Source organism: Rhipicephalus sanguineus, chromosome 4, assembly GCF_013339695.2.
Source record: "Rhipicephalus sanguineus isolate Rsan-2018 chromosome 4, BIME_Rsan_1.4, whole genome shotgun sequence".
NCBI classification, from domain to species: domain Eukaryota; kingdom Metazoa; phylum Arthropoda; class Arachnida; order Ixodida; family Ixodidae; genus Rhipicephalus; species Rhipicephalus sanguineus.
This window is the reverse complement of record NC_051179.1, coordinates 79,972,457-79,987,189: the sequence shown is the minus strand read 5'-3', so window position 1 is coordinate 79,987,189 and position 14,733 is coordinate 79,972,457. Positions and strand designations below refer to the sequence as shown.

The following is a 14,733-nucleotide window of genomic DNA, read 5'->3' as shown; positions in this document are numbered from 1 at the left end:
ACTCATGAAATCAACTGGTGCGGCATGATATGAAGCTGTGCCAATGCTGGAAAAATAAAGGTCATATATATATTGAATGCTTGTTATTGTGTTATTTACTTTTCCATATATTTGTGCTTGGAAGCTCAGGTATGTATTCCATCTGCTGCTTTTAGAAACTCCGGCAGAAATACGTAAAATCTTGCAGTGTGGCTGTGGATAAGTCAAGTTCATGTATGTTTTAAGTTACCTCTTCGATTTCCTGGGTTTTTTTGTGACAGGAGTGCACAGACTTTCACTTCATAGTGGTAGGCGCTATAACTTTGAGATGTTAATTTAATCAAACAGCAGACGTAGGTGTACTCAAAGAAATTTGGGACGTCTCTCTGCTATATGAAAAAAAAAACACTACCATATTCAATGAACACAATTTCACTCGTCACGACAACGTAAACGTGCTTGGTAAATATGTGCTGCAAGAAGTGTTCGTCACATTTACAATTTGTTTATTAGCTGTAAATGATTTGAAGGAGCCCATTGAACATATGTGCAAAGGCTAATGTAATTCAACACAGCCTTGTAAAGCTTCGCCGTATCTATTTGTAAACTTCTACGATCTAAACAAAGTTAACTAAGGCAAAACAGGTTTGAGCGTAGTTTGCAAACTGTCTTACAAGGCACAACTAAATGTCGGAAATGCCGTTATTCCTCTCACTGCCGTGATTTTCGTTTTATAATGTAATTTATAATTTAAAGAAAAGTGACCCTACGTATTGTGACCCGTTCGTTCTCTTAGTTTTTTTTTAATTCAAAAGTCACAGTTTCGTCGCTAGGGCGAAACAGTGAATGCGATAGCAATAAATTGGAATGTCACACGTAGAAAGACAAGCAGCTCGAAATTTGCTGCGTGGCGCTCAAGCACAAAGGGCACACGAGAAAAACACACACAGGATGAGTGCGAAGTAACATATGTCACAGCTCGACACTTGCAGCGCGCTGCTCAAACACAAAGAAGGACGCTCGAAAAGAACGCACAGGTATACGCAGAACAAGCGCGAACTTACAGCCGTCACAGTTGTTACTTCGCGTTTGAGCAGCGCGCTGGAAGTGTCGACTCTGGACAACCGAAAGCTCTTGAATATCTATTTTTCGTTTTCGAAAACTGCGGCGCGTTGACTAACCCCTTTGCGGCACGTGCCGCGCGTTGGCGTCCGACATATTGTGTGCTCGGTGTTCCTCACTGCAAGTGGGTACAGAAAGGGGCCACTTTTTCGTGCGCGTCTCACGGGCAACATTAAAATGGAAAATCTAGGAGCGTTGCTTCCTACGCGGGTGTTAGAACATCTCGGGTGTTAGAACACGCTGAAGCATCTCCTGATCTGCTGCGAGAATACTGTTGAGTTGTGTTAAGTTGGAGAAAATCTTTTAGAATCATGAATTCACCTGGCTTTTGGAACAGTTCCGGATCTGCTTACCACCAGCGGTAAACGGTATATATAAATAGCTCACTGGCAGATGCGTGGCGTGTGGCAGAGTTGGCTAACGCGGAGCGTTGCGGAGCTAGAGAGTAAGTTCTACTCTCCTGTAGCGCGCTTGGGAATTATTTTCTCATTTGTTTTCCTTATATATATATATATATATATATATATATATATATATATATATATATATATATATGCGACATGACGGTGACGGCAACGACGACGGCGGTGGCAAAACCCCGCCGAGAGTGCCCATATAATTGCTATCGCAATAAAAGCTAAAGACTAAACGTGGCCGGAGAGTCTGCCGCAATAACAAACTGAAGACTGAACGTGACTGGAGAGTCTTTTTTATTCTTATAATCTTACCGAGCCACACAAATTTCTGTCGAATATGTCTACCTTTATATTTATAATTTCGAATGATCACATGCAAACCATGATATGATTATGAGTCATACAGTAGTGGACAACTTTAGATTGATTCTGACGTCCTGGAGTTAAAACAAACGCAGCTGTAGCCTTGAAAAAGACAAGACTGCTTATAGAAACATTTGCTCCAGCGAAACCTCATGTTCACAAATTTTTCGTCTCTTCAAGCTTTCGTCTTTCCCTGAACTTCAGGCGTAAATCTAAGCACACGCTTGTCCTTGCATTTCGCCCCATTCAAATGTGATCACCGTGGCTGGCAATAAAACCTGCGTCGCTGAGCTCAGCAATTCCACGTGATGTAGCTAACGCACGGAGCTAGTGTTCAATTTCAATGCTAGTGCAGTGTAAATTGCATGACACAGTAGACAGCTAATGCTTGTGGACGATTGTAAGCAACCCTCCATGAGATGCCTGGTAAACCATTCACAAATCCAGCATTGCAAGGGTGAGGTTCAATGTGACCCCTTGCAGCAGACGTTTACATGTCTCACCGCACTTTCAGAGTGGATGTTCGGGAATAGTCATCGTGTCGTTGCATGACAGTCCTGGGAAAACAAGTGATGGCATCACCAGATATTGATAAGCTAATCAATATGAAATTTTGCAAAAGTAAACATATAAACATAGTGAACAAGTAAAAACCAGTTTTTTATACATATATGTAAACGTGCCTTATAATGCGTGTTGTACCACTCGGGCTAGCTTCTTTACAAGGCGTGTCACGTAACAGGTGTCTTGCCCATTGCACACAGCTGTTTCTTTGTCACTTAGACCACGCGGCTGGGGCAGACAAAAAAGAATATATCTGATTAAAAAGACGGTTTCTTTTAGTATTGCAGTGCGTCGCATCTGTGTCACACCCACACAAAGTTATTGGTAAAAAAACTGAAGCAGTGAGTTTTTACTCACCGGTCCGTATATTATCTGGCTTGAAAAGAGTTTCATCCGGTGAAAGCTGGATCAGCTGAATGCGCTTCGCGAAAGTATTTTAACGAGTCAAAACAAACTGAACGAAAGCGAGTGTGTCGGCCGGTAGTGGCTCGAAACATTTAGAGCGAAACGGAACAGCGCGAGACCCATCCGAATGCACCGCGAACGTTACCTGCCGTTGGCCGCCGCATATTTTGAAATGAACATAATGATGTCGATAGGCTGCTGACCACTACGTGTCAGCTGGAGCAAGAACTATTGCAGAAGATTGATAACGTGGTACCTGGCAAGGCAAGGCCACATGGTATAAACAGCATTTAATTTTATTGAATTTTAGCAGTACACAAAGGAATAGTCTTCGGTTACTTGAAGAATATTTTGATTTGGAATTCGGCCTCGATGAGGGCGCCAATACATGAAAGTGCAATTGCGCGAGTGGCGGCCACCATGATAGCCGCCATGGGATCTTAACGCAGAGGTTAGTAGCTCCACTCCAGTGTTTGAAGCTGGAACTTTCCGCGGTTGCTTTTTTCGCCCTCTGCGAACACTGGAACTTGAGACTTTCCGAGGCCTGCTCCGGTTCCTTCTTCATTTCTTTTTGTACATCGGAATCATAAGGTCTAAGACAACCAGTTACCACGTGGTGAAGACTCTTCAGTTTCTGGCAGGTCCTCCATGCACACTCATATCTTGTAGCGTAGGTTTTATCTCACACGTCGCCGTCAACGCACGAAATCTGGTTGAAGACGTCTTAGTATTACTTCCTCGTCCATCGTTTATACATTGTATGGACTAGGGTGTACAACCTCCTTTCCACATTGTAGTGTTAGAAGCATACAAATAATGGTACGATTTGCTTTCGAAGCTTCATTTAAAGGTGCCATCAAAGCAATGATTCAAGGTTGAATTATGCAATACATGTTAATCTGGACGCGTCCGACATGCTGGCAAATTTTAGCGCGTTAGGTGGGTACCAATCGACGCTTAGGCACCGTGCCCTGCCAGCAACCTTATTGCTACGGAATCCGTAATTTTTGACGCGGCTGCCATTTGAGCAGTGGTCAACGTTCTAAATAATATTAATTGATGGGGTTTAACGTACGAAAAACACGATATGATTACGAGGGATGCCGTAGTTTAGGTCACCGGAAATTCCGACCAACTGAGATTCACTAACTTGCTCTTAAATCTGATTACATGGGCCTCTAGCCTTTTAACCTCAATCCAACCGAAAATGTGGCCTCCGCAGCCTTCGGGTCAGCAGTCAAGCATATATATATATATATATGTATATATATATATATATATATATATATATATATATATATATATATATATATATATATATATATATATATATATATATATATATATATATTCTTTTAATTTATGCCAGCAATGCGCCTCTCCTTTTGCAACCGTGAGTCCTATTTGTATTCTTTTTCTGGGTATTCTTAGTATTGTTTTGGCATTTAATTAAATTTATGACACAATCTTGCTATCACATTACACTATAATTGTAGTCACTTTTCACACTCATGTATCAGGTTTCTTTTATTTTCGCTTGTTCTCTGATGCTCCCCTTACTCAATGCTCCCCATGGGGCCTTCAAGGTACCTTTAAGCAAAATAAGATATATATGAGGACAGTTGCCTTGACGTCAATCTTGCCCTCATCCTCACTACCACTTGGCTATCCTATGCTTTCTTTCTCTCTGTTTCTCTTTCTTTCTGCCTTTCATTCTTGTTATATTTATTTTTATTTCTGTCTCTTTATCTCGTTCTGTCGCACAAAGCAACGCAATCAATGGTTCCCTAAATGCTTGCTCCGCGACCGTGCCTGGATAGGCGACTGGTTGCGACGCTCCCTTTGAGACCGTGGGTGCCCAGTTCGAATCCAGCCACGCCAAGAACTTTTTTTTTGTTTTACTTATTTCTCCTCCTCTCCAATTATCATCTCTCATCATCTTTTTCTTCCTCCTCTGCACTTCCCCGAGCGGAGCTTTCGCTTTACTTTCGCCTCCCTCCTTCTTCCGGGCTCCTTGCCTGAGCACTCGTTTTACCAGGCTTTACTCTATCCCAACCCAGGCTCCAACATCCTTGCCCACCGCTCGCCTTCACTCTTCTTCGCTCCGCTCTCTCCCTCTAATGTCTTCGATTTCCGTCGCACTTGCTCTACACGGTATTGGGGCTTGCCCAATTCCTGTCGTGCATGCTCGGCCGAGTTTTTGTGAACGCCTCGCAGGGAATTGGCTAGCTTAAACAGTTCGACTGTTAAAATAGCCGTGAAGGAATTTTTTTAAGAAACACGCTACCCGGGATTCGAAACCGCAACAACTCGCTCTGCCACGTGACGTGTTAGTCTTCGGCCACAACGCAACACACTACAGCTACTAACGCCGAGGCATTGATATACATCATTTACCATTTTTGGTAGGCCCATTTCAGAGGTGTTTCAGCGTGGCAGAGGCCTGTTCCTATCACCAGCAAAGTGGCGCGAAGGGCCAAAAGGCCCGCTTCAAAGGGCATCGCCCAGCACGTCTATAGGAGCCGGAGGGCTCCCGCACTTTTTTTCACAGGGCGTGGTCGCCAGTGGCCATGCGCTTATCTCTAAAGGGAGGTTCAAAAGGTGACCCATTGATTAGTGCTTGTTGTGCTCTTATCGCAATGTATGCGTAGAAGCCATAGAAAGTACGAAGGTCACTTCGCTAACTGCAGCGGTCGCATTTAAAGGAGTGAGCTGATAGTCTTTCTTCGCATAACATTCCAATTCGTTGCTATCGCTTTCATTGCTTCGCCCTTCCAGTGAAGCTGTGACTTTTTAAGTAATCACTACATGTCTCTGACTTCTGTTCTTCCGAGATTTTCTAACCTATTTGCTGGCTGGTCAGTTCGTATTTTACGTATTTTGTGATGCCGCGTTTCATTCTTGTAGCATCAGTATTGAGGCGAAAGCCTTAAGCGGCCTATGAGAAGGCTCCGTCGTGTGACAAAAAGTCACATGACCACCTAGAGGATCGAGGCGCGCAAGCTGCGCCCTCACTTCGTCTTTCCAACGTTCACTTGACTAAATGGAATAGAATATAAAAGTGCAGCTCTCTAAAGTACATGGTAAGGTAGCCGCACCAGATGCCTTTCGCCTTCGAGTCACATCAGGCGAATGCATAAGGATCCCAGCGACATCTTTTTTTGCCTTTTTCTTCTACAATATTTGCAGAAGAAGCCCTGATAGTTTCGCAAATAGAATAAAAATAGATATTCGTGTGTTAGTACATCCACCTAATTTCTAGCGTGAACACGTGGGCGTCTATGGAGCTCCCACTGTAACTGGGATTTCTTATGCTGCTAGTCAAGAAAACAGGAACGTTTAGAGAACTAATACACTTCCTGATTGTTTGCATGTTTATCACTGCGGCCTGTTTTCGCTGGCTGAAGCTGTTACACCTGTCATTGCCTGGTGGAAGCCGCGCCTGGACGCATCTGAATCTTCTCGACTTTTTTCAATAATTCTAATGAGAGTGCACGCGCGACGCGAATAATTTCGTACATTCTGGTTTGACCGCGAACGCCAAATAAAACATTGACTCGTGCGCGAATAACCGACGCGTTAGATCGGAAAGTGGGAGTTTCGACGAGCGACGGCTGCTGTCAATGTACTGTGAGCCACTGTAGTGTCGCTTTACAGTCCTTGCACAGTGTTACTTGCTTGGCTGGGCACAAGTTCGACCATTCAGAGGGTTCGCAAATCATTTCGTTACTGTATTTCTACAACCTCACCACAGCGTGCAAATATCCTTACTGAGATTTAACCGCCCCTGCAGGACGGAAGCGAACGCCTTTAAAAAGCCAGGCCTGCTACCCCTGTTTTCCACCTGTTCAACCTCAATAAAACCGCAACGTAAGTAACACAAAAGTAATTCATTGATGTCCTATACTGGCCCCATTATTTTCGTGCGGCCGTAAATAGGAGTGTAGTAAATACTGTCTCTTATGAAGCCTTGTTCTAATCAAAAGGTTTTAGCGAACACAAGTTTTTTCAAACTTATAGTATATTCAGTTACAAAGGCTATGTTGCTTTTAATGCGATACAGCAGGCACCCTACGGTCTAGTGGACATCGACCACACTAGTGAGGTTGTTATGATGGCTGCACTTAATACTCTGGCGACTGAAACGGCTTGGCAGGCAATGCTGTGCCCATTTGCGCAAGCCCCCAAAGATGTGTGCCGCAGGCCACGCGACTTTCCCCATCGCCGCCAGCGTATCATCGCCATGGGTCATCTTGATGGCCCGGTGAACTTAGCGTGCCGGAACGCCACCTAATTTCCGCGATGTCAATGGCTCGCTGACTTTGTAGCTACCGTAAGTTACGGTGTTTAAGGGAGTGCGCTTCTGTCTGGCTCTCAACCGTCCTGAATCATTGGTGAGTGGTACAACATTCAAGTTTAACTGAATGCAAAATATTTATTTATTTATTTATTTATTTATTTATTTATTTATTTATTTATTTATTTATTTATTTATTTATTTATTTATTTATTTATTTTTACGACACTACAAATCGCCGAAAAGTAATGCTGTAATGGGGGATGTTCCACAGCAGGGAAAAACGCTGAATAATGGATGCAGGGTTAACACACCAAGAGTAAACACATGAAACATAATCACAGTATTGTTGCTGCTATTCACAATAAGCGCTACGCGCTATCTCAAACATGCCATCTTACTATACTCACAAAATATTTCTCATGAATATCAATATGATTGCTGGACGCTATTAGACAAAATGGTCCTTCAAAACACGACTTCAAAGCATGGTTACTTTATGATAAACATGTCAATCATGGGCAGTCGAATGTAGCATACTAGCTTGGGCCCGCACTCACAAAAATATCTTACGTTATAGTCGCTCGTAAGAAAAAAAATTCAGCGATTTCCTAGAATCAACATCATTTGCATCGGTGCCCAGAGTAAATGGTATTGACAATAGGAAATGTGTCTTTTTTTTTAATTCGCCCATTACTTCGTAATGCTTAGTCACTAAGATCTCGTTGCTCGCCAGTCAAAATATGTCTTTTGAATGAACCCTTAGGCGTTGATGCAACCGTTATCGCTATGCTACAAAGCCAAGAAGTACGCTCATGACGACAAATGGGGAATAACAAATAACCAAATTTATATGGACGTTAAGGCGCACGCTGTTTTGCAGGTTAACGATCTTCGTGCGCGTTTCCATACACCGGCGGCGAAGACCTCCTCGTGATAGAGACACCGATAACAAACTATCATCTTTAAAGTGTTTGAAGAACCGTGCTCTGTAAGAAAGCAAATCCGTCGTGCCTATTAACGTAAGCGATAACGGTATGCACTGTTTGTTACACACGCAAGGTAAAACTCCGCGCCAAGCGAGCGAGCGCCCGCTTCTCGGTGGGAGGATTGCTCGCGCCGGCGAAGCGCCGGTGTTCCCAATGCTAAATTATAAATTCGTCGTGAGGTCTGCCAAACACGCGGATCCTTACCTACGAAGAAAGCTTCGGGGCAATTAATGCGGCATCAAGTGGGCCATCGCGGTGAACTGCGCCGCACTACGTGAATGCTGTGTGGAAGTGCACACGACCCTGATGAATAGGTGACAGATAGCAGAACAGGCGCCTGCAGTGGAAAACAAAGAAACGAAAGAAAAAAACGTTTCTGATAAGGGCTTACAAGGGGAATCTATAGAACCGATCTTTGGTGTAGATGTTTACTTTTCCGGCGCTTCTCTCCCTTGATTTACACAATCCAATGCTCGTTCTTCTTTCCTTGCTCCTCCGGAAGACGGGTTTGCCGTGTGTTGACAGAGGCCAGAGTTTGCGCCCCGCCCAAATGCCCCTCGGCCTGCTTTTTTTTCCACGGGAAATTCCGTATATAAGGAGGCGCTCTGCAATTGTTCTCTCAGAAGCTCATTCTCCTTGAAGAAACAGACACCATGGTAAGCGTTCTCCACCGGCCCTGCTTCCCTCGCCGTATAATTCTCAGCATAAGTTGCTTTGATATCCAAAATTTATATACGTACAGCAAACTGGATCACTTCTTTTTCGCTCAAGAACCGCTTTAAATGACGGAAGTTGCGAAGCTCGTTTAGCATGGATTGAACATTTTAACTAATTTAGCAACGCTTACTGAACTCATTTTCCAAAACCATATTTCGTTACGGCAGACAACTAACACGGCATTCAAAGGAACGTAACTTCGCGTGTAGGGCACACATCTTAATTAAACTATTCCGAGAATGACAACTACCAATTAGTGATTTTTCTATCTCCGTCCTCGCTATTACCAAAAAGCACGTCGTCATCAGGGTAAACGTGAACAGTCCGAGGCAGCATTCTTCCCTTAGAGATCAAGAGATGCATATCCATGGAGCAATATAATTAAACCACAACATGCAATATTTCCAAGGCATACGGCTCCGTCTTCTTTGCCGTTAAGTAAAAATTTTCCGTTCCCATAATTACAGGCTTTTTCAACGCTATTGCTAAATGTCTTCCTGAGGTCAGCGATTGCTCTACGTACAATTTCACCAACACAAGGTCTGAACAAAACATTCACGCATATTATATCTCGGCCCCAAATAATAAGCTGCGTCATTCCTTTCTCTTGAGCGCTTCTAATTCGTCTCTTGTTGTTCTGCTTCGCCGGTATTTAGTAGAAGGCATGTTGCATGTACAAGAAGTAGACGCGCTACGAACCATTATCTCCAGATATTGAAGCATAAAGACGTGAATATCTTGAACACAAATCTCAAATTGCCGAGTGGCTGTTTCCGAAAATAAAACATTGATAACTATTCAGCAGTACAGCTACGTAACTCTGCAATGCGAAGCTTTGGAAAGCTAACAAAAAAAGCTTGCAGAGAAACAAGAGCCATTCACTAAAATAACGCAGCGATACACTGAGGGTTGTAGCATCTACACAGGTGGCCATAACGATATGATGGCGCTTTCCGTAGCATCGCTTTTTACTGCGCATGTTACACATGAAGTCATTGCACGGTAAAAAAATACCAGCATAACTTCAGCAACTAAATCACAGAAGCACAGCCGCTACAGCATTACAGTCAGCTTATATGAAAACATAAGTTAAGGCTTAATAACTTCCTTGCAAGCCGTCAATCAATAGCTGCTCTCGCATCGGTATTAGCATTGAACCAACCCCGTCTCCCTGCTTACTTCATTATTGAAGTTATAAAAATAAACAAAATAGGCATTCGCGCACACCTTGCGCTGTCGATCGATTAGGCGAAGAACTTGACCAGCCGCTATTCGACAGCGGTTCCGGTGTAGTTGGGCCTGCAGTCCAAGACGCCAGCGGCCAACTGCTCCGAGAAATATTTTTCAACGTTTGCATATAGGCCACGACGCTGCGAGATGCCTGCGCCAGAAATGCAAACTTTATGCAGCAGTCAAAACTAAACTATATTCACCTCTGCTCACGAAGTTCCTATGATAGAAAACCGTCATAATTTGTCTACTAGTCCACTCACCTATTCACATGGACATAGGCCTTGCCAAGCGATCACGCGTTATAAAGCTACGTAGCATATATCTTCAAGAATAAGAAATATGGTGGTAGAGAAAGTGTATTTGTGAGGTTTTAAAATTCTGTGTCCATGCAGATTCGCGCCGCTATCATCCTCGCCCTGGCCACCAGCGCCTTTGCTGGTTACGTCGGAGGCGGACACGTCCTCGGTCACGGTCTAGGCTATGCTGGTCTCGCCGGATACGGCTACGGTCTTGGTGGATACGGCCTAGGCTACGGATATGGATACGCCCCCGGAGCAGGATACGCCGTCGCAGCTCCCGCTGTCCGCACCGTCGCAACTGCGGTTCACGCCGCACCAGCCGTGGCTGCTGTGCACGCGGCCCCAGCTGTGACCGCAGTACACGCCGCACCAGCCGTTTCGTACGCTGCGCCAGCAGTCGCTCGGGTCGCCTACGCTGCCCCTGCTGTTGCCAGGGTTGCCTATGCTGCTCCCGCTGTCCACGCTGTCCATGCTGCACCAGCCGTTTCCTACGCTGCTCCAGCAGTCGCCAGGGTCGCCTACGCTGCTCCCGCTGTGACCGCTGTCCATGCTGCCCCAGCTGTTGCCAGGGTTGCCTACGCTGCGCCCGCTGTCCATGCTGTCCACGCTGTCCACGCTGCCCCAGCCGTTTCCTACGCTGCACCAGCTGTCGCTAGGGTCGCCTACGCTGCACCAGCAGTTACCGCCGTCCACGCTGCGCCCGCGGTCGCTAGAGTTGCCTACGCCGCTCCTGCTGTCCACGCCGTCCACGCTGCCCCAGCCGTTGCCTACGCTGCTCCAGCTGTTGCCACTACCGCCGTCCACCACGCCGTGCCGGCAGTGGCATCCTATGGTGTTGCCCACGCTGCTCCAGCTGTAGCCTCCTATGGAGTCGCTCACGCTGCCCCAGCCTACGGATATGGCGTCGGTTCTCTTGGTTACGGAGTTGGCAGCTATGGATATGGCCACGGCCTCCTCGGTTATGGTCTCAACTACGGCTATGGGCTCGGCTCCCCCTACCACTACAACACCCTCCTTCACAAGAAGAAGTGTAAGCAACCCATATTTTATTCGCAGTTCAAAAGCGTTTTGATAAGGAAGAGTGAAGCAAGTGTCTCTAATCTGTCATTTTCATGACGCTGAAGACCCGAACATTCCCCGTGCAAAAATTGATATATATTAAGACAAAAATATCATTCTGTTGCAATGGCTGAATTGTTAGGTCGAGTACTTTATTTGATTAGGGCAAAACTGTTTTCCAACACCATTGCTAAGCTGAGCGTGCACTCCTGTATACGCCTCAATGAACCTTTCAATAGAATTTGGATTCGAAGTCTAGGGAACACGCGACTCCTCGTTTCGTTCACCACAATGAGTTATCATCAGAAATTCTTGTAAACTTATTCGTCCCGTGCTCACTGAAAACATTAAAATCCCTTTTCAAATGTGTTGCCGCCAGATTCGCTTCATACAAAATTGACTTCAGCAAAACATTTTATGAAACAAGTAGGCTTTTAAAACATAAAATGCGTCCATTTAAAATACAGAAATAGTTTAAATAGTTTGCAGGGGCATTTTTTTTCAGAAACGAAACAAAGAGCACATGTATGTACTCGTTGTACAATTATGTTTAAATGCCATTTTACATCTATTTTGAAGCCCACAAAGCGATCATTAATTCGTTCTCTAATCCAATAAGAGAGGAAGGCCGCGACAAAGTACTCTTCAGAAAAAAAAATAATTCTCAAGGCACTGCAATTTACATTGTTTTTCACTTGCTTTCTCCGCACTTTCAGAAACGCTTCCTGTGACCGACAACGAGGTTCTCAAGGACGCAAGTCATCGCCTGGACGTTTCTCTTGGAGTTATGATGCTTCGAAAGAAATAAACCTATTTGTTATATGTTTCACAACGCTTCCATGTTTTCAATTTCTTTGAACCCGAACATATCTTCTTCATAACTTCTACCAATATGTGAAGGAGCACCACAGCACTGCAATATCGACCCAGCCTTCACTGTTCGTGCCAGCTTAATTGCCAAATATCAATCCCATAGTAAGGCTATTCTATTGCCAGTGACACTAAGTTTAAAACATGGCCTTTCTCTAAATAAAAAAGAGTGCCGTTTTGCACACATGAGCAAAGCATGCCGAACGCGCATTTCCCGAACGCGAACGGTTAAAGTTTTAGTGAGATTACGATGTTATATATAAGCCATAAATATCCATGCACCGGTTGCTTCAGCCTACAAATATGGTATGACTGCACAACACAAACATCGTCATTCATGATAGTTCTAAGAATATATCTTCAATCAGTATTATTAGGCTTCTAATGTCTGACATCCAAAATTTTCACAAAGAACTTATGGCTCCTACTCTGAATTTTTCACAGAGGTTGGTATTATCAATACGGCTTTTTAGTTTTACCAAGCTATTGTCAGTTATACTACATTGGCTCCGATCAACACTGGCTTTCTTGACGCTCTTAGTGCCACCTTCTTTTTTCATATAGGTATATGTATCTCTATGCAAACAATTACAGTCAATTTAGCAGTTTACCATTTCATCATATTGCAGATTATCTTTCCTCTATGTGACAGATGATGTCCCGACGGTAAAGTGGCTATGATGCCCGGCTACTGAGCCGAAAGATGCGTGTTTGATCCCGATAGCGGTGGCCGCGATCGAGTGGGCATGGGCCGTCAACGCGCAACAACCCCATTTGAAAGCAGGCTGTACATTGAATGAACTCATTCAGCTAACTTACATTATACATCCTGACAGGTGATTCCTCGTCACCTTTAGCCCCGCCACGGTGGTCTAGTGGTTATGGCGCTCGACTGCTGACCTGATGGTCGCGGGATCAAATCCTGGCCGCGGCGGCTGCGTTTTCGGTGGAGGCGAAAATGTTTGAGACCCGTGTATTTATATTTAGGTGCACGCTAAATAAACCCAGGTGGTCGAAATCTCCGGAGCCCTCCACTACGGCGTCTCTCATAATCATATCGTGGTTTTGGGACGTTAAACCCCAGATATTATTATTAATCCTCGTCACCTTTACTAAACTTTTGCTCCGATGTCATATGCATCACATGCAACTCATAACTTGGCACCATTACCTCCGCTTATATACAGTTACTTTTTGTTGGGGTTCATAGCCTTGTGATCCTTGAAACGACTTCCGGTGTGTTCCTTGAAAAACAATGTCGCTAGTTGCTATCGTCATAATATATTACGCTACCCTTTAAATAAATCAAATATATGCATTTAATTCAAGAATTCACACTTCCACTTGTCATTACGTTATTTGCTTATTGTATTCAAAGAATTCTATATGGTCCAGCAGCAGTATCTAGGAAAATGGAGGGAGAACTCGTCAGGGTGTTTTATTTTCTACTAAATTTGAGATATTTTTCTTTACGACATAAATATGACAAATTATTTCAACACTTTTACACACAGATGTAAACAGATAGTGAACAGGAAATCAAGTACGGAAATTTAATTACCATTTTCTTGACTTCACTTGCTGAAGTCAGCATGATTGTCGCTGTTGAGACCAGTCCATCGCATATTTGCCGTCACCTGCACAAATCTACAAAAGGTGTTGGACCTGTAGTGCATATCACCCCGCTTCTCTAATCACGAGGTGAACAGCGCATTGCCTCTCATATTTATGCACTTTTCTGTGTCTCTACTTTCCGTAGAGGCATCTGGTAAACCTTTACAGTTTGCCGACATCTAGCTGCTGCTACGCTATTAAAATAAGGTGTGCCGCCTGCATTACGAAAAGATAAATATTATACTCTTAGGTCTTATGTCTTATGACTTCGGTCTGATGTGTCCCAACGGCGATGATTCTGAGGCATACAGCAGCAAGGGACTCAGGATTAATTTTGAACAGCTGCGGTTCTTTAAAGTGAATTGAAAACACCGAAGAAAATTACCCGTGCCATTCTGAGAGCTTGTCTGCGATGTGCCGTAATGTGCGCACATGCAATCAGCCTGATTGTCTTGGCTGTTCATGCACAGGTTCCAAGGAAAGTTGCTATAAATTGCTCTCCTACTTAAGTGTTCAGACAAATAATCATGGCACACCCAACAAGCAGATGTTCATCGGCAGCACCTGCCTCGCGTATGACCCATCAGGACTTAGTATTTTCATAAAAAACAGACATCTATAAGAACCCGAATCAGTGCATTTGCTTATGGCGCTAATTTTAAAAATTTGAACCTTTCTGACTCTCCACAGAAATGTGGAATGGCAGGTCGACCACCCGCGACAGCCCGAACTGGTTCGTCATCAACCGCCGCATCAACAAACAGCACATAATCGCTTACATATGGTACCTCGCTTCTCCGCAGAAC

General features: G+C 44.3%; 1 protein-coding gene across 1 annotated transcript in view; it reads left to right on the top strand.

The window, feature by feature from the left end:
- LOC119390292 (calphotin) overlaps window positions 1–12,275 on the top strand; it is an 806,323-nt gene extending 794,048 nt beyond the window's left edge. The window contains exons 15-16 of the mRNA XM_049415248.1: window positions 10,478–11,414; window positions 12,160–12,275. Coding sequence (XP_049271205.1) covers window positions 10,478–11,414; window positions 12,160–12,161 — 939 coding nt within the window. The 3' untranslated portion in view covers window positions 12,162–12,275. The remainder of the gene's footprint in view (window positions 1–10,477; window positions 11,415–12,159) is intronic.
- The last annotated feature ends 2,458 nt before the right edge of the window (window positions 12,276–14,733 follow it).